This window comes from Cucumis sativus, chromosome 4 (assembly GCF_000004075.3).
Source record: "Cucumis sativus cultivar 9930 chromosome 4, Cucumber_9930_V3, whole genome shotgun sequence".
In the NCBI taxonomy this organism is placed as follows: Eukaryota; Viridiplantae; Streptophyta; class Magnoliopsida; order Cucurbitales; family Cucurbitaceae; genus Cucumis; species Cucumis sativus.
The window spans coordinates 2,202,748-2,222,618 of record NC_026658.2 but is presented as its reverse complement, the minus strand read 5'-3'; the positions used below and the strand labels follow the sequence as shown (position 1 = coordinate 2,222,618).

Here is a 19,871-nt window from a genome sequence, read left to right as displayed (position 1 = left end):
AAATTTTAAGAAAGATAATTTGATTTAAATGTATTATTTTTTCTTTCACATATGTGGAAAAAATTATTAGTTTTTGGTTGAAAGTGCCACAAATTCACATTTCACAGAAATTTGGTTTGTGATGGCATGGCGTGACCTTGTGTACGAGGTTGAGCATACAAGTATGTGGTGTGTGTCTTATCTTATGCCTTCCACTTCACAATCACGTTATCCTTTGTAGGTAATATATATATAAACAGAATTGAATATTGTTGGACCAATTTGTTATTTTGTACATTTATTAAACTGAGATTTCTGAGCACGTTGGGACTTGCGGCATCTTTCCCTTTTAGCTGACGTTTGAATCGTCTTTATGGCCAAATTCTGCTGCGATCTACTCGTAGAAGCCGATACCCATCACACCCAAATTCGATTTTGATTTCTCTCTCTCTCTCTCTCTCTCACTCATGGCAATTGCTGTAGCTTCTTCACTTACCTTTGGTAACTGCGATTATTCGCCTCTTTTTTTTATGTTTTCTTTGCATGTGAGATCATCGATTATGACGAATTGGGAATTTGTGAAATACCCATTTCGTTTTCCTTGACGAATTGATTGTTTTTTTTAAGGGTGGGTCATCGATCATCGACTTTTGAGTTGTTTTTGATAACCCAGTTATGAATTGATTTTGTTTGATGTGGGTTTTTGTTTGTTTGGATCGAGAAAGATGAACAACTGATGAATTCGTGCTATGTGTTTGTCAGGGAAATCTGGTTTTTCCTCTGAGTTTAGGCTTTTTGAGCTTTAGAGGCTCTTGCTTGTCTACCTAGGGATTTCCATTTTTGTCAACCATCACCTCGTGTGAACTATTCATTGGGGCATTGCATTTTATCAAAGAAAATATAAATTCATGGAATGAGAAGAAATTAATGTGAATTGGCATCTCTATTTCATGACAATTTATTATAGTTTCAATTTCAAGGTCTTTGTTGTACGAATTTTGTAACCACCTTTAGGTGTTTGAGATTTTCCCCTGAATTCATTTATCAAAGAAATCTTTTCTTTACACCAAAAAAGAATTGTCATCTGGAAGTCGCTTTGTTCTTTTGACATTGCCTCGTGATTGGGGCATTTTGATCAAATTCTTCATTTTGTAGCATTTGGTTTGAGTTTTGTTCCTCACTTCCTCTTCCCGCTTTTTTAATGTCATACAGAAGGGGCTCCTTGCTCGAAATCGTACGCATTCACAAGCAGTTGGAATAGATCTTCTTTTGACGTTTGGTGAGTTTATGATCCACTATAGCTCGTTGTCAATCTGTTTGTATTCAGGCACGAATGCAATTCCTTTCATTGTTTCGGTGCTGTTTGTCTTATACTTGCACCAAAAAAATTTCGATTGCTTGGAAGATAATAATGATGGAGAATAACGTTATTACTCATTAGGATACCCAAAAACTATGTAAACATTGTTTATTCTTCTTTGTTTAGTTAACTATCCAGGCTGTTCACATTAGATAATAACCATCCTCAATTCCTCCTCGATGTTATTCCAACTTCAGTCTTTCTTGGATTTTCCTCATGTGGGTGGCAAGTAAAGCCTTCACGCCGATGCTGAAATAGTGGCAAGTTTTTAGTTTCGAATGGGTTCTTTATGAGAGAAATTTTTCATTATGCTTTGTATTTAGATTCTACGGTTATGGTTCTGTTTAGCTTGATCTCTTCAATTTGGCATTTGTTTTTTAGCTTTTTGTTGTAGCTGTAGACTGAATTTTTCTCTTTTCTCTTGCTCTTAGTATAACACTTTTGTATCTTGAGCTTAAGTCCCCTTTATTAATAATAAATTAAGAGGCTTGTCTTCGTTTTAAAAAATAATAATAATAACTATCCTCAAAAAGTGAAGTTATACTGTAAAGACTAGTTTTTATGGTCAGCTCATCCATGGTAACCATAAATAGTGACTGAGAATGGCACTTCATTTCTTTTGGTTTAGAGACAAACATAATTTCAAGAGTTACAATTTACAGAATGAACTTATGTAATTGAGTTTAAGAGGAATGTTTTACTTTGCCTGTATCAATTTCAATTCTATTTGGTTTCAAAGAGACTGTAAATTATGCACTTGGATGAACATCGAATTGAACAATATCCTGAAGTTCTAACCATTCTCTAGGAAAGAGTTGTGGCAGTATCGATGGGGTGACTCAGAGATAATTAGTGGCTAATCTTTTTTGGGGAAAACCCCACGCTTCTGATGATTCCTACCTAGTTTATGTTTATTTTCCTAAACTTTGGGTCTTATCACTTAAAACTCTACATGAATAATGATATAAATTAAAACTCTAAAATTTCACAAGTGATCAATTTAGACTCTGTGGTAGAATTATATTTTAAAATGTTGGTGCATGGTTCTCTCATTTGCTTAAGACTTCTTTGAATGTGGAGGTTAATATAATACTAGAGAAAAATACTGAAGCCAAATCATATGAATAGTCGCAGCTTTTTATTAATACGAGGGTCTTTTGACATTATGACTTTAACTTATCATTTCAAGTTCATGAATTGAATGTTTGTTTCCATGGTTATTTTAGTGGCAGAAATAAAAAATTTGGATCAACAGAATTTCATTGGTTGTCTAAGGGACGTGACCTTTGCTTGTCAAAAGTTTCAGTCGCTGCTGATTACCCAGATTCAGTTCCAGATTCTTCAAGTTATTTAACTAACAAAGGTTATCATCCCCTTGAAGATCTAAAAGTTTGCAAAAGTGTACGGAATACAGAACTCACTGCTGCAGAAGTAGCAAGGACTGCCGTGGAGGTTTGGATTGATGCACTATATGTTTTCTCTTGATCGTTTTTAAGTTTTTGTATAAAATAGAAGCAAACTGAAATGTGGCTAATGAAAATTGTTGTACAATGCGGTGATATCATTAAGGTAGAATCAAGCGTGTTTTCACCTCATGACCCTGTCTTCTTTTTCTTTCCCTTTTCTTTTACTCAATTAGGTCAATAGCAATGCTCTGCTGTTATTTCCTGGAACTGTGCACAGTGAACCACATGAACAAGTATCGTGGGATGAGTTTCAATATGTCACTGACGATTATGGAGGTTTTTTTTTCCTTTCTTTTCACTATACCATTGATTTGCTCCTTTTAATAATTTTTATTTGTATGAATAAGCTCTATAGCTTAGTGACTGAATCAAACTTGGTAATATTTTGTTCTGTTCAGATTTGTATTTTGAAATTTTTGATAGTGTGAACATGTTAGAAGATCGGCGAGCACACAACCCTGTGGTAAGGATCTACACGTTTTAGATTTATTATTGAAATGTGTTTAATAAATAAAGATTTAAGTTAAATCTTTCAGATCTACATGTTTCATTGCTTTTTTCTAAACCTCCTTTTTTCCATTTATTTTTTTAGATCTCCTAAAATTTCTCTACTCTTTTCTTTTTCACTCTCTTACCCAATATGTCATATGACAGTGAGATTATGGTATTATGTGACCTCTTCACTCGCAGAATGCCTTGATTGGAATGGACATGCAAATGTATGAGAGTAGGAGGATAGTTGGAGATTATAGTGATGTAGATAGTGGCTATGGTGATGTTGCTCCTTTTGATTATGATTATATTGAGGTAAGCATCTAGTTGCTGGTTTCAGTTCATAGTTTTCTGATTTTCCATTTCCTGTTCATGTATATTCTTACTCTGGAGTTATTGTTCCCACATTTCTATTGGTCTTATAGGTAGTGGAAGCTGATTTAGCCAATATTCCAGTTGACTGGGGAGTTCCTGATGTTTCTAGCATGGTTCATCCTGTATATTTTGCTAAGTGCTTGAAAAAGGTGATTGCCACCGATTCTTTGTTTTTGTTTTTGTTATTTTTGTTTTTTGTTGTTTTTAAAGGAAAAAAACTTTTCAATGTAGCACAAGTCTATACATTTATATTGTTGTAAATATCTTAGTTCTTAGTTTATTTTACCTTTATTATATTAACTTAAATCTCTTCTTAACATCACACCTTGCTCCCAGTAACTGAAGATGTAACAATTTTGTTAGAACTAGGAAAGTTCAATTAACTCTTTATTAAATGTTTGTTACCTATAGGTTATCAATATGGAATATGACAGAAACATGAAGCATCCTTCCAATGGGGTTTCCATATTGGGATGTCTCAGACCTGCATATGCTGATGAAGAATCTTATATAAGAAGATTATTTTACTTCGAAGAAAGTGAAGGCTACAACACAGAATGGAAAGGTAACTTCCTCATTATGATGTAAAGTGGAAATAGAATAAAAAATATGGGTCTGTTTCCGAACCATTCGGTTGAATGGTTGAAGTAATTACCTGTATTGATTGTTCAGAAAGCATTTGGCCAATCTCATTACCTTTATTTGTCTGACATGAATATATTCCTTTTTGGTGTGATTTAAAAATTGTTCTTCAACTCCTTCCACCACATCCAAGGGAAAAGTTTTTTTTGGCCTCCATATTATCTCTTTTTTGTATATATGTAAGAATATATTTTAACAGAAGGAATACCGCAATTATTAGTTCTAGATGTATGTTCTATTCACGAATCCTTGCTTTACAATAACATACCCAAAATCTCTTGTCTTTTTGAATCAGGGTTTGATTTATGAAAAGTACTAGAAGGTTCCCATTTGCACGGTTTTTATTTTCCTTTTTGTACTGATTCATTACCTGTGTTTTAGAATATATATTTCCACGTTCTAGCTTCTAAGCACAATAGGCTTATTGTTGATGAAGTTCCTCCTAGTCATCTCATCTTTAATCTCAGGTTTAGAAGGCGAAACCTCAAACTTGGAGTCCAAAATTGATAGAAGCAGTCAAAGATCCACTCTCTACAGGTTGGAGATAATGAGAATTGAGCTCTTCTCTGTGTATGGAGTTCAGGTGTGTACATGATTTCCTTTTACCAACAGTGATGGTTGTTGTAATTTGGTCTCATATATTAGTATCTATTGATCTGTCGTAGGTTCAGTAAGATTACAATGACAAGAATGAATGTAATGGCTATTTATCATATCATATAGTGGCATATTAAAGAGAAGTTTAATAAAGAAAGAACCACAAAATGGAAGGTAGATTTGGCATTGGAAACTTAGACTTGCTATTTTTTAATGGGTTTTTGCAGTCTGAAGTTAGTTTGCAAGATTTTCAAGATGCTGAACCTGATATTCTTTTGCACTCTACTGCGGAAATTCTAGAGCGTTTTAATGAGAAGGGTATTAAGTGCAATATTGCCCTTAAAGCTCTTTGCAAAAAGAGGGGTCTTCATGTTGAGGTAATTCTTTTTCATTATTTTTTGTCATTATGTTTGCAACAGATTTTTTTTCTTCTAATTTTCATTGATAATACGACAACTTATTCACCAGCAAATGGGCTGATTATATATCATTTTTATACCCAATGAAAAGCAAATGGATTGTTGCATCTAAATGTTTTTAAAAACTTAGTTTAATGTATATCCACTCAATTCATTCATTTTCCAAATCTGTCAACAATGGAAGAAAAAAAGCTTTTATCACTCTAAACCTAATTGGCTAAAACAAAGACTAAAAGACAACTTTAAATGACTGATTTATGAAGGACAAAAGTGATAAACATTCGGTGTTTTTCAGGTAGATTCCTGGATTCAAGAGATGTATTGAACTTTTTAAGGATTGAAGGACTTAAAAAACTCTTGTCAAGTCACTCGCCAATGCGTTTTCAATCTGGAATAGTGTTGATAAGTAAGGCAACAAGAAATTTTCAGGATGGTCTATTAAGGAAACTTAGAGATAATTAAATAGCACACGCACTTAGACTAATCTAATGGGATAACTCTTTGACCTTACCACATTTGGCTAGAGAACTCGTAGGATAAAAAACTCAAGTAGGCAAACATTATAGTTCGAACTTATTTCTTTTAGGTTTCTTACCTTTCATTGATCTGACTGATAATGACTGCCAGACCAAGGTATGGGGTTGCACTATCTTCGATAATATAAACTCACTCAGCGTTTTTAGTAGGGGGCGGGATGAGAGTGGGGGATAAGAAATGACAATCACTTCATTTCAATAAGAATAGGTTTGCAACCTGAAGGGCGATGGGGAAAAGGTGTCCCCTCCGCAACCCAAAAGGACTTACAAGACCTTCCCATCTAAGTTGATCACAGTTTAAATTTGTGTTCATTGGCCTACTGTGAGTAATCAGATCTTGCTATTTACTACCTCTCACTTATTCGTTAGTGATTTAGTTTTAGCCATTTTACCTGTTTTAGAAAACATGACTAGAAGATAGTTGCCTTGTTAGACTTCTGCAGATATGATACTGTGTGATATATGTTTTTCAGGATGCTATTTTGATCGGAGTTGATAGTCTTGGCATGGATGTGAGAGTATGTGTTGGGACGGAAGTACGGACTTTTCGATTTCCCTTTAAAATCAGGGTAAGCCACCTCACCTTCAATTCACAGTCTATAGGGGGATTTCTCGTTTGTATAAAGTTTTTCTAATGGCAACTTCCTTCAGGGATGTTTTATCTTTTAGTTAGTTGAGTATATTATCCATTTTCTATGTTGACATTGTAGGCAACGTCAGAAGCTGCAGCAGAGAAGCAGATTCAGCAACTCTTGTTCCCACGATCTCGTCGTAAAAAACTACGAAGCCATGGGGATGGATTGAGAGATACTGTCAGTTTTTAGAACGCCCTCTGCGTTATTTTGACATTTGGTGGTTCCTAGAAATAAATTTCAAAGCTAAGGCGACTTCTTTTACTTAAATCCGTCATAGCATTAGTTTTTGTTTGAGAATTGTACGGTTCAAGTTGATAATTTGTCTCGTTTTTTATTGGATTTCTTTGTCTGCTCTTATTTTTTCTTGGTATTACCCTCTTGACTTTCATATCCGAATTCCCTTGGTGTCACTGCAAGTTTTTTTTTTTCAATGCTGACGCAAAAATGTGTCAATATATGTAACAAAACATGTCGACAGAGACTATGCCGATGCATGCATGGGTAAACACCATCACCAGAAGACAGTCAGCATACCTTCCGTGCATGCCATACATGCCAAAGTCTTCGGTTGTTGGGAGAGAAGGTCGGCACACTGAAATTCTTGCAGTGTGTTTTCCTCCACGGGCACCTCTTGTAGATTACTTGATTAGTAGACTGCTAAAAGTAGTTGAAAAAAAGAAGAATAAAAGCAAGCAGGGTCACATAATCGATTTCCGGAGATGAAAATGAAATGTCACCGTGTGTGATTTTGACTATGAGGACACATCCTTTTGCTGGATTTGTAAGACTAGATATTTGAGACAACTGATAGGTAAAATTGAGTAGCACAACAATGCATAAAGAACACACTGGTATTGAGAAAATATGAAATTGCTCTATATAAAAAACTGTATTATCTCCTTGGAGCATATATCCGATCTTTTATTAGGAATGTTGATATCTTCAAAGCATTGACCCATGGCCACTTGGACTTCTGTTTTCTTCACTTTCTTTGCCCCGGAGTCACTTCACAAGTGTCAGTAGCCTTTCAAGGCATAAACACAAGATGTAGGTTTTAGAAAATGGAGCTTTTATTCGAGATTGTAAGAAGGTTCATGCATTTCTTACTCGAAAATTAGAAAAAGAGAGGAAATCAGGTTTGCAGCAATGTCACCCATGTTCTTCCCTACGGTTCATGCACCTTAGGTTAGCTAACTTGCTAAAAATTATTCTATGAGCTCCATTATGAGGAATACGTCGTTTAGATTGGGAAGCTAAAGAACCAAATTTGGTTGAACTGCCTCACTTTTTTGGAACGTTGCTTTAACATCTTGAACAATGTCAAGGTAGTGATTTGGAAAGGTGGTTTCTTCTATCCACAAAATGAACTTTAAATTTAGATCATTTCCAAAGAAACATGAAATTGTATCAAATAAAAATATGGACATTTTTTCATTTATGCATCAACAGAAGTATAGTCTACATTTTCTAATTACACTTTGGAATTGACCAATTATAGCTTTTAATGGAACATTTCTTTTAAAGCTTTCCATTTCAGTTATTCTGGTTCTACCAAAGCTATCTCACCCTTCTTGTCAATGCCTTCCATCCTTGCATTGCCACCACCACCATTACCATCTGGCCTACTACTACTGCCTTCAGTGACGATTCTTTCGTCCATCTTGTGGTTTCTTGGACCTCCTTCCTCATCTGCAACTACATTGGCAACATTGCCATGGTTGCGATCTTCGTCTTTGTCAGCCCTACATTCAATATAGTATTTTCAGACACAAGATCGAATGCAAATGACTAGATATTGATATCAATAGCTTTGTTCCATATTTGATATAAACAAAGGACCTTTGTTCTAGAAATCCTTTCGATCTAGAACGAAGACCTACGTTCCAAATCTGAAACGACAACGACTTAGCAAAGAGGCAATGGACAAGACAAAACCCCAACCAAAACATGTACATTTTATTAGTTCAAGCGTCCAAGAGCATGTTGGCTTAACTCAATGAAGAACTAAAATCCTTTGCAGTTATCCTAAGTTTTCTTGCTAAAATTTAAGATCCATAGTACCAAAAAGCTTATCAAAGACCAAGCTAGAAGGAAAACGATATCTAAGCTTTTAAGTATATATCAGGCTGCAATCCGAAAAATTTCCAAAAAGAAAGTAGAATACGTACACTGAATAAATAACAAGCCCAACAACAACAGCAGCAAATGCCACAAAGTATATCCAATCGACCTGCAGACAAATAGTTCAATAATACAACTAAGTCATTGGAGAGAACTTTGTATTAAAATGAGATACAGCATATTCAATGTTACCAAACCTTCTCATGATAAGCAAAAATGCGTATTACAACAGCCCACATATCTGAAGTAAGCAAGGACAGATTCAACATCGCTGCTCCATTGATCTAATATGGAAGAAACACAAAGCTTCATGCAATTTTCTACTGATTAATTATAAGAGAACACAGCTTCATTTTCACTGAATTACTCAACTGTATATTATGTGCTTTATTACGTACCGAAAACTATTCTAGGGACAGTGCGAACTCATTTCATTCAACTATTGTTTGTCTTGTGTAACTTGTGATTTGACCACTAGATCAGTCCATAGTGATTGAAAAGAGGTAAACAATATGCTCAATGGTAAACATAGATTAGCGAAAGCAATCCTCAATTCATACAAGATGAGCCTATATTGGAGACTCGAGGATTCTAATTTGAGGCCTCATTTGTTAGCAGCACATGACAGTTTGCTTTGTTAGTGTCGAGACTGCGAATCAGAAACAGGTTGGCTGGGTTGATGGGGTAAGTGAAGTTTTCAGCTGTTGAGCATAAAGATTTTGTTTGAAAAGCAAAGGCTTTCACAGAGAAAATTCCTCCAGCTCTCCCGAATGTGCTGAGTTCACATGTTCTTTTATATTTTTTTTCTAGCATCGTTTTGTACAGTAATAGCTGACTTGCTGTTGTTAATTTCTGGTTGGTATATATATAAAACAGGGAAGCTTCCCCTTTAATTTTCTCAGACAGTATTCTTGCTTATTGACACATATTGTTAAACTTTACAAGATCCAAAAATTTCAATTTCACATCCCTTTTCTTATAGAAAAAACAAGTCACAAGTCTCATACCTGAAGCAATACAGGAACTAATGAGTAGAAAAGAAACATAGCCACTGAGAATCCAACAAATGGAAGTGCCTGCAACCATTAATAAAAAGGATAAAATCATGTGAGAAGTAATGGAAGTTTTCTCACAAGTAACAATACAACATCTCTGAGTAAACTCAAACCTACAACTCTTACTGCAAAGCTACCAAGGCATTTAAGCTAGGATCCTTTTGGATTGACCTTCTCAACGCTTATTAACGCCTTTTCTTTTTCACTTAGAAACACTTATTTAAACATTTAGGAAGGCAAACCAAACACACCCTTAATCTTCTCTAAGATTTTCAATTACGTTCACCGATAACAAATTTTTAGCATAATTGAATACAGCTCGAAGAAGTATGCATCTATTTGAGTTGATATTAAGAGAGAGAGAGAGAACAGGAAACTTACTGTCTTAGGTGTCCAATTAATTGATTTTAACTCTTTGCGCTCTATTATGCTTCTATTAAAATTGTCAAGGCTCAAAAGCTAGAGAATAACAACTTTAGAGACATAATAGTTGTAGGCAGCTAGCTCAAGAATGAAATGAGGATCTCATAGAGTTATGCTTGCATCTTTCCCAAACAGTTAAAATTGTTGTACGATTAGGTTTAGTCGTATTTGTATCTATTTCGTCCTTGAACTGTAAATGTCTCCAATAGGTTCATAAATTTGTAGTTGTGTTCGTTAGGTTTTTTAACTTTAAAAAGTGTCTACTATGTTATTTATTTATTTCTAGTCGATCCCTTGATTTTCAATTTTACATTTGATTAATCCTTAACATGTTTGACCTTTTCTAAAATTCATTGTAAGACAAAGCATGAAAAGTTTAAGATTCTATTAGACAAAATTTAATTTTTACATTGAATATAATTTTTTTCTTTAATTTTTTAGTTTCGAATATGTTAAAAGATTCATTCGTTATGAAGTTGAATTTCAAGGATCTACTAGACATTTTTCAAGTTCAGGGATTTACTAAATGCAAAACTAAAAGTTCAATGATCTATTAGGTACCTTTAAAAAATTCGAGACTAAATAGACACAAACTTAAAATCTAGAACTAAAATAATTATCAAACCAAAAAAAAAAAACCAAAGCAAAAGCATTGCTGCATCCCAAGCTGATTGGAAAAAAGACACCAAGTAATAGGCAATGGGCATTCATCAAAAGTCCATGAAAGTATGTAGTGCTCTAAGTGAACATTAGATCAAAAGGATACATTTGGATTCCACTGATGATTGAGCCAAAGAGACCAAGCATTGCCATTAATTCAACTCTACCAGCATTCTTCACAAGGAATTCCTGAAAATTGAGAAGAGCCAAGGACGAAGGATTCATAAAAAGAAAATCAAAATGTACAATGATTTAAAAAGAATTGAATTCCTAATCAAAATATGATAATAATAACATATGTAGTAGATTATCATAACAAATGATGAGCTCGTATGAAATTAGAAAATATTCACTTCACTACCTACTTTACATATCCTTTCTACAAATAATACTTCTCTGTTTTCATGAAAATTATAAACCATGCCAAACCAAATCAAGCCTAATATTTGATTTTTACTAGTGTCTATTCGGTTTTTGTTATAGAAACAACACTTTTCATTGAGAAAAAAGAATGAGAGAAAACACGAACGTAACCAAGAGCACAAAATGAGACATCCCTCTACAAGAAGGGACTCCAACTACGCCAAATAATTCTATAGAATAGTTACTAAGGTTTTCAAAATCGAAGCCTACAAAGAAACATAATAGTGAACAAGAGACCAAATCTTGTTAGGGTGTCTATCCCTCTATCTAAAAATCCTATTATTTCGCTCACTCCACATAGTTCATTAGTTCACACACACGCTTCGACTAGTCATATAAAGCGTTTTTCCCACACAGTTGATTGAGGAGAAACTGACCAAACTGATTTGTTTATAAATATATGGGTTGATCTAAAACCAAAAGTCGACCAAATTGAATCGAATATTTGTGATTCAGTTTGGTTTAGCTACCAAACCGAACGGAACCAACTCATGAACACCCCTAGGAACTAACCAGAAATGGGAGAAAGAAGTATGCAACCAAGAGATATAAATACACACTTTACCTCGCTGACATTACTGACAGCATAAAGGGTGGCACCAGCAATAACCAGTGCATCCCCTTTAATGGGGTTGCTTCCTCCTACAAACAAATTACTGAATAAGGCTCTGGCAATATCCACTGCATGAAACTTATTTTGACAAGTAATTTTGAAAAGTAAAATTTTATATCAAAGAGTAGAGAGGAAAGAGATCATAATGTCACCTGCCCGGTCACCGGCATGAACATCCGAAAAGATAACCGCGACGATGCCAGCCACGCAGATCACGACACCGATTATCTTCCTCAGTCTATATTTTGTTTTCAAAAATAGCCAAGTGAATAGTAACACACAAGGGATTGCCCAACAATCAAGTAACATTACACTTGTTATGGATGTGTATTGGTAGGCCTTTACCACTGCAAAATCATTAGAATATGAGATGCAGAATGATATGACTTCAAGGGAATCTTGAATACATGCGACTTGAAGGCAAAAAAGGCTTAGTTTGAAAGATTAATAGGCAATAATGGGGAAAGGAATTCAATAACAACAATAGAAATGGAATGAATCTCTATCCTATAGTCCCTTATTAGTTATTCCTATCTACAGTTGGTCACTAGTTCAGCATCCATTCTTAGCCCCGTATAACATCAAATTTATGCCATTTTAGCTCTCCCACTGTGGATTCTAAGAGTTCACAACTTTTTGTAGTTTACAACTCCACTCCTTACTCGGGAAGGGCCCTCTTGTCCCTTGCCCTTAGATTGTTCTGTTTTGTTATATGAATATACTTGTTTCTTATCAAAAAAACAACTCCACTCCCTACTCAAAACACTTTCTAGCAATGATTAAGCTTAGTCTGTTTATCCCAAAAATACTGAGATGGTTTATTCCATTTCATTAAGATGAAGGAAATTGAAAAACAGCTTCACGAGAGAGAAAAATGTACAATGGCACACACAACATATAAAAATCCATAGCATAAACTAAAAAATAATACTAATAATTTACCAAGGTAATTGGCCTCTACATCTACTAATCCAAGCAGTATGTAGTAATACCACTTTGCCTGCATTGAGAAGAAGCATGTTATTTATTTAACAACCCCAATAGACAAAAAAAATATATATATTAATAGTAAATTTTTGTTCTTTCTAAACTTTTTTACTTGCTTCTTACAATTCCTTTGGCTACCTTACGATCAATTAAATGCTGGGGACAAAAGAATCTACTTAAAAGTCGAAGGTCAAATACATTCATGACGAACTTTCCCAGATGAAATTAATAAGACAACTATAATTTCAATCAAACTAAAGTTTAAATACTATTTGGTCCTACACCTTTTTTGTACTCTCAGAATCTTCATTTTAGTATCTATTTTAGTTTCTATGCTTTCAATCTTGATCCTCGTAGTTATAAAAAGAAGTTATTTCACTCTGTTATTTAAAAAAGTGACCATTTTGGTCCAATAAAAATGAAATAAAAACGAAAACAAAGAGGTTAAAATGGTCACTTTTTTAAACATACAAAACTAAGATGAAGCTTTAGAAAATACAGAGTTTAAAATGAACAAAAGCTAAAAGTGCTAAACCAAAAGTATAGAGAAAGTAGCACATAAATCATGAACTACATATAAAACCAATGATAGGAAAGGTAACCTTCAAAGCTTTCCTTCTAGAAAGCATGGTGATCCCATAGACAAGCGCCAAGAGCACATAATTTACAAAAGACTGTGAGGTAGGTGCATCAATTCCTAAAACAGAAGCACAATATAAAGCATCAAATTCAGAATGCTATCAGAATAATAGCATTATTCCCTCAACTACTATGCAATGAACAAAGAAGTTAGATAAAAACAGAGATAATTATAAAATCCCAATCCCAAAGTCTAAAATGATTTATACCCCATTTTTCAAAATTTAGGAATTTTGCCCTCTCGCTTACATTATCTAACATCCAAAATTACACAAATCACCTTCAAGTTCTCTCTTGTCTTTTCCTCCACCCCATTACCCTCTTTCTCCATTTTTTTTAGCGGTAGACTTGGGAACATTATGTTGGGTCATCAGAGTGGGATCAGAACATTGGATGGCCGCTTGAGAGCGAGAGAAAAGTGGAGATGCCAGAAAGCGAGAGAGTGTATACAGAAAGTGAGTGAGAGAGAGGAAGCCGAGAGAGGGAGGATCATTTTGGTAATTTTACCCAAAAACTACATAAAATGTTTTGTATGGATAACCCTTTCACGAGGGTTAATATATAACCTTTTACTTACTTCACACTCTATTATCATCTTTTTTTTTTCTTAAGGTATCTCGATAGGGATGATTATGTGTACTGTAAGAATATGACATAAAGCAGAAGGTTATCTAGGAGCAAGTCATCAATCATAAAGATCCATACAGTTATTTGAAAAAGTAATATTAACATGATTTTTATTTTCAAAAGTTGAAGTCTAATCCTCACCTTCCAATTGTTGTTAAAAGAAATGACAATCCCAAAAAGAACATGGTGTTGATTAAAAACAGAAGAAATAAAAAGAAAAAAGGAACCTTGTTTAGCAAGTTCAGAAGAAGAAAAGCCAGTGGAAGTAATGAGAAGAGACAGAATCTGTCCTAATCCAAGCCCTATCCATGTCTTCTTCGTCCAAAGCCTCATAAAACCCCTCATCTTCAATCCACCAAATCCCCAAACACAAAACCCTAACAAAAGTTAATGGGCAGGAAGAAAAAATCAAGGGATCAAAAGAAATTGTTTTGAATTTCTTGTGGCATCAATGGATGATGAACAGGTTGCAACATAGAACAGTACTAGAATCCCATGAGCATAATTGTGAAGGTTTTGTTTATCGTTTACGAAAACTGATATAAGCAAAAGACATTGAACACTAAAAATTGAAAGTATCGTAAAAGAAAATACAAGTCAAAGCCGCAATGGCCGGATCATACGGCAATGTCAACTGGCATTACCATCAAACTCATTGCAATTCCTCTTTTACTTAATTCCATGCAAATCACAATAATAATAAAGAAAAACATTGACTTTGGGATTTTGTGTTCATAAACATCAACACTGTCAATGATTGAGCTACATCCACTCAGCATCAATCAAGATAAGAATCATTTTTCTTTTGATGATTAAGATATTCATTCCTTTCATTGTTGACTACATACAAATCTTTTGCCTTTTGGTAATTTCATAGGATGAATATGATGCAAGTAAAAGGATGAAAATCTTAAAATTCTAAAAAGTAATGTCTAAAATAATACAATGCAATATATATATATATTAGTGTTTGGTTTTTCAAAAAATATCCATTTACTAATAAACACAATTAAATTTAATTTGTGAAAAGTTGACAAATTCAGTTTGAAAAAAAGACATTTATAAAAGGTAGATAAATAAATGAAAAAATAAAAGTAAAAAAAGTATTTGTAGATTTAATTTTAAAAAACAAATAGTAATTGTTAAAAGGACTAAATGTTGTGTTGCAAAATTTTTCATTTTAGTAATGTGGAGAAATTGATTAGTGGTTCCAATTTTTTTCTTTAATATTAATTAAGTGCATGAGATGTGTATCAATATGCATATTACCACATCATTCAAAGTTTTTCATATTATTTATTAGTAGTTCATGGGTCCATTTATAATTTAATCATATTAATTGAAAATTAAATGAAATCATACAGCTGACTTTTCATCCTAATCTTTTAAAATAATAAAATAAATTAAAATATTTATAACTTTTCACAAAAATTGATAAATTATTTACACTCTAGAACAAAAACACTAAAAGAAAAATTTATTACCTTACATTTTTGTATATGAAGTGTAAATATTTTTGTCAAATGTTCTATTTTTTAACAAATTTTCTTATTTATTTTTATTTTAAAAAACTAACTATATAAAAAAATACTTTCCCTCTCAGATTTAGATTAAAAAATACCCTCACACTTAATTTTGGATCAAAACAATTAAACTTTAAAATAATCCTAACCTTTTGAAAAGTTCTTACAAATAAATTTTAAAAAATTACTCTCCTAATTTCTATAAAAACTCAAGTAATTAACCCCTCCCTACAAAAATAACTCTAAATTAAAAATATTACTAATGTTAGTATATAATAAAATTATTTAAAGTTTTTTTGAGTTAAGAAAGATCAATAATTTAAAAACAATTTATATTGACTTTGTTTGGTAGCCATTTTTTTAGAATTAACGAATAACGGTAAATCATGAGGACACTAAAGAGGTGTCGATGTATCTTTTTTAATCGAAATTTGATGAAAATATTAAAAATGTGTTAACCTAGTTTAGATGTTTGAGAGCGTCTAATTCCTCGGCCCTTAATATTTCAAAGTATGAAAATTTAAACAAAGTTGGGAGATTTAACAAATTATAATTGTGCATTAATATATTGATAGACTTAATTAAACTCTACAAACAAATTTCATCTTAACTTATATGCACCTAACGTAAATAAAACATGACCCCAAATTTACTCCACAAATTAATTGCAAGCATTAAGTAATTAATAATTAATTGCTGTGGGTTTCCATTTTTATATGGATCTTAAACCTAATTTGCTTTTAAAATATGAAAGAGGATTATTAAATTAGTTTAAATTAATTAACTAATTAAAATTTAATTTTAAATGGTTGCTTATTCAAAGCAAATTAAAAAAATGTAAAACTTAAATGAAGAAGTTTGGTTTGAGAGTTTTATTTTTAAATATAGTAAAATAAACCAAAACTAGTAGTTAAAAATATAGCAAAGTTTATTATATGTAGTATTAATGGATGATTACTATCATTATTTTATCACTAATTACAATAATATTTTGTTATAGTTCGTTTCTCTAACCACAACCCTCTCGAAACATATCCATTTATTTAGTCGAAATTGAAATTAAACCTTATTATTTAATTATTACATCTTATGGATCATTTTCTAAACATTAATAATAATAGAAAGATCAACTATATACTTGAAAAACCAACATAGAAATCACATTTTCTTAATAAAATACGTCTACAAGTGTCGAGCAATATCAGTAGACACATAGGTTATTTCCACTAAGTCGACACCATCATCATCACAATCGAGACATCATATTAATTTTCTAGAGAAAATCTGATCAGCAATTTTGTGATCATGGGGCAAATGTATACTTGGATTCAGCAATGCAAACTCAAGAAATTGTGGATTTTGTTCTAAGAGTTGCATTTCTTTTTCATCTAAGAGAATCCATGCCTCTATTGATCCATCATCCGATACATTATCTACCAAAACAATAATGTTTCCCATCATTTCATTCGAGTCCCCAGCAATTCCAAACCATAAAGGTTTTCCCCACCCAAAGTCAAGTTCATTCAACTTCATATTTTTCCAACTTGTGAAGAAGTAATAATTTGAGATTGGCCACTTATTTATCTCACCAACCAACTTCATAACACCATTTCTTCTTCCTTTATCACCTCCCATAATCAACTCTTTTATATAATCTTTATTGATCTTTTTCAATGATTGTCTCAATAAACTTACCAATTTGCTTAGCTCCAAACCCTCGAATGATTCATTCGGCCTTGTGGTTGAAAAATGATGAGCAACTGTGCCCCACATAATGTTCCCCAAAGAAACTTCACCCAGTGATGGTTCTATCATCTTTCTGATGTTTACAACATGAGACAGAGTTGATGGCATTTGAGAATCACCACCATCAGCAACTTTCATGAGATATTTCCAAATAAAGCATGTTATTGCTTCAACACATGTTGGATTTGGTATATCACAGGATTTCGCTTTAGCTTTAAGGTCTAATATCGCTTTCGATCGGAACACGAATCTTTGTAAACGACGTTTACCGTTGAAAATACTCGACGGCAGTATGACCGCGTTATCATTATTGATCAGTCTTTGATGAAAAGGCAACAAATTGGTTTGCGGAAAGAGGGAAGAGAATGATTTATAGTCAAAACATACCATATTATTTGGAGATGAATGATCAAGCTGAGATAACAATTCTCTATTGGTAGTGGCCCATGATCTTAGAAAACAGCAGAAAGTAGCTGCATCAATAAGTTTGTGCAATAGACAGAGAGAGATTGCAATACCACCACATTTGAAAACGTTGGCTTGAACAACAATTTGAGGATATTCTTCAATTGGTTTAGTGTTACACAACAAAGAACATGGAAGGAGTTTTGTTAAAACCTCATTGTTTGGTTCTTTGAGGATGTCAAACATGTTGGTGTTTATGGTTGCTTCCATAAACACAGCTCCTTTGTCATTACAATGGATAGATTTGTCAATGATTCTTCCTGCCAATAAGTAAAAACGACTCAGTGTTTTTGATAAAGAAGTTTTTAGGGTAGCAATTGTTTTCTTAGGATCTTGGTCATGTTGATCAATATGATCATAACTTCTTTTCATGGGGTAGAAAAGTAAAAGTGGAATATAAAGCATTGGAGACAACTGATCAAGTAGTGAAAGTTGAAAGGTTTGAAGGTGAGGGGGAGTTGGGGAAGAAGGTATAATAGTTTCTTTTGACAAAACTTTAACCTCCATTTTTTTTTGTATAATCGTATCATGAAACAAACACTATATATATACACACACTCACTGTTGGGTTTTTGACTGGATATTAGAAAATTGATAGTTGTCTTCATCATGAAGATCTAAGAAATTAATGGATTTCAAACACGTTAAAACACAACAAACGTGTTTGGTGGCCGTTAATAGAATGTTACACTATAATGTAACCAAAAAAATCTTATATTTATATAGAGCGTTTTGAATTTAATTTATAATACAAAACTAATTCTATTTTAACCAAGTTTATGGAAGCTTAATTTAAACAAATTTTATATATCTTAATTTTTATTTAATTCTGTTAAATTTATCAAATGTTATTTTGAGTTATTTGAATATGAGAGGACTGGATTGAAATTGAATTTATTTAAATAATTTTTTGTGTTTATTTTATTAAATTGAGATATTACTAATTATATATATATATAATTATTATAAAAAAAAAGGAAAAAGTAATATTAGTAATAACAATATTTATTATTATTATTATTTTATAAATTCAAGCTTGGATTGTGTGCCAAGTAAAGAGAAAACCCATCATCTTCTTCCTCATCAACTCTGACCGCCACGTACTGCCCTCTGTGACCGTCCGTCGTCGATCTCTCCTCCTCCTCAGACTAAGTGCCAGCAGCCGTCGCACGTTTCATACCTAGATTCCCCGAGCCGGTGCTATCTTTCGCGCCAGCCGACACTCTTCATTTTCAATCCGAGCCGCCAAGCTTTCTCTTCCGGCGCCTGAGCCAGTTTCCTCTTCCCTGCAAACTGCGTCCTTTGTTCAGCCGTTTTCAGTCGCGCCAAGTTTCGGAGCTGGTTCCTCTCTTCGTCCGCGTCGAGCGCCCTGCACCAGCCCTGTCTTCCTCTTTTGCCTAGCCAATCCACCAAACCACCAAACTGCCCTTTTCTTTCAGCATTTTGAGCAATTTTGGTGAGTTTTAGGTAAATTTTTTGGTTTTGGGTATACCATCATTTTTTTTGCTCGAAATGATTTTGGTTTTAGGGTTTAGGCATTATTAATGGCTACTAAATGTATGGACTGTTATGTTAGATTTTATGCTTATGATTATTATATGCTGGTTTTGGACTATGATGACTTTATACTCGACCATATTTCTACGGGTAGTCACTTGCACGATGAGAGGTGTTTCGATCGATCAGTTCTTCCTTGTTATCTCATAATATGAAATCTTGATCAACAAATAAATTGAATGGTGGGAGAAAAAAAAAGAAGTAAGTAATGGTTATCTTATATTACCCACATTTCAATTATGGAATAACACTCAATAAAATATAATTAAGATGGGAAAATTCAATGGAGATTAAATGAGGTAGGTTTATAGCTGCCTAACATATTCTCATTAATCCAACCACACTCTATAATCATAATTATTTCAAAAGTAAATTATTAGTTAGAGTATCATTTTTTCCCCCAGTTTCATATAGTTTGGTGAGTTAAATTTAAAACCTGTTTTTTTCAGCTTGTCTTCAATTGTTAGTTTTCTTTCTTTCTAATTTTTGAGAAATATGAAACACAAATAATAAGAACCATATAATAAAAAA

The 19,871-nt window shown here is 33.2% G+C and overlaps 3 protein-coding genes across 5 annotated transcripts; 1 reads left to right on the top strand and 2 right to left on the bottom strand.

Annotated features, from left to right (window-relative positions):
• Nucleotides 1-106: 106 nt before the first annotated feature.
• On the top strand, nt 107-6,897 carry LOC101209157 (uncharacterized protein At3g49140). Of its 2 annotated transcripts, none has more exons than XM_031884800.1 (12): nt 107-161; nt 1,192-1,258; nt 2,566-2,791; nt 2,979-3,081; nt 3,204-3,268; nt 3,496-3,612; nt 3,723-3,821; nt 4,084-4,237; nt 4,782-4,897; nt 5,139-5,288; nt 6,340-6,435; nt 6,577-6,897. In XM_031884800.1, exons 1-12 carry the CDS (start codon nt 122-124, stop codon nt 6,688-6,690), a joined length of 1,347 nt encoding a protein of 448 aa, XP_031740660.1. In that variant the 5' UTR covers nt 107-121; the 3' UTR covers nt 6,691-6,897. The 2 variants fall into 2 exon arrangements, with proteins under 2 accessions (XP_031740660.1, XP_004152092.1); XM_004152044.3 differs by lacking the exon at nt 107-161 and adding an exon at nt 263-480.
• Nucleotides 6,898-7,903: 1,006 nt separating this feature from the next.
• LOC101214197 (solute carrier family 35 member F1) lies at nt 7,904-14,800 on the bottom strand. Of its 2 annotated transcripts, none has more exons than XM_004152233.3 (11): nt 14,277-14,800; nt 13,386-13,480; nt 12,739-12,796; nt 11,949-12,143; nt 11,749-11,825; nt 10,867-10,949; nt 10,059-10,110; nt 9,630-9,698; nt 8,820-8,906; nt 8,670-8,731; nt 7,904-8,243 (listed from the first exon to the last, which is right to left on the bottom strand). In XM_004152233.3, exons 1-11 carry the CDS (start codon nt 14,392-14,394, stop codon nt 8,039-8,041), a joined length of 1,101 nt encoding a protein of 366 aa, XP_004152281.1. In that variant the 5' UTR covers nt 14,395-14,800; the 3' UTR covers nt 7,904-8,038. The 2 variants fall into 2 exon arrangements, with proteins under 2 accessions (XP_004152281.1, XP_031740662.1); XM_031884802.1 differs by lacking the exon at nt 14,277-14,800 and adding an exon at nt 13,703-14,188.
• Nucleotides 14,801-16,582: 1,782 nt separating this feature from the next.
• On the bottom strand, nt 16,583-18,428 carry LOC101209407 (stemmadenine O-acetyltransferase). The gene has a single exon (XM_004152045.3). The coding sequence runs from the start codon at nt 18,288-18,290 to the stop codon at nt 16,833-16,835; it is 1,458 nt and encodes a 485-aa protein (XP_004152093.1). The 5' UTR covers nt 18,291-18,428; the 3' UTR covers nt 16,583-16,832.
• Nucleotides 18,429-19,871: the final 1,443 nt, after the last annotated feature.

Excerpts from the sequence above, each read along its gene's own strand:
- LOC101209157 (XM_031884800.1), top strand. The coding sequence starts at position 122 with ATGGCATGGCGTGACCTTGTGTACGAGGTTGAGCATACAA. Across the intron at positions 2,792-2,978 it reads TAGCAAGGACTGCCGTGGAG|GTCAATAGCAATGCTCTGCT; the intron begins GTTTGGATTGAT and ends TTACTCAATTAG. Across the intron at positions 4,898-5,138 it reads TCTCTGTGTATGGAGTTCAG|TCTGAAGTTAGTTTGCAAGA; the intron begins GTGTGTACATGA and ends GGGTTTTTGCAG.
- LOC101214197 (XM_004152233.3), bottom strand. The coding sequence starts at position 14,394 with ATGAGGGGTTTTATGAGGCTTTGGACGAAGAAGACATGGATAGGGCTT. Across the intron at positions 13,481-14,276 it reads TTCTGAACTTGCTAAACAAG|GAATTGATGCACCTACCTCA; the intron begins GTTCCTTTTTTC and ends CTTCTGTTTTAG. Across the intron at positions 9,699-10,058 it reads TTAATTGGACACCTAAGACA|GCACTTCCATTTGTTGGATT; the intron begins GTAAGTTTCCTG and ends TAATGGTTGCAG.
- LOC101209407 (XM_004152045.3), bottom strand. The coding sequence starts at position 18,290 with ATGGAGGTTAAAGTTTTGTCAAAAGAAACTATTATACCTTCTTCCCCA.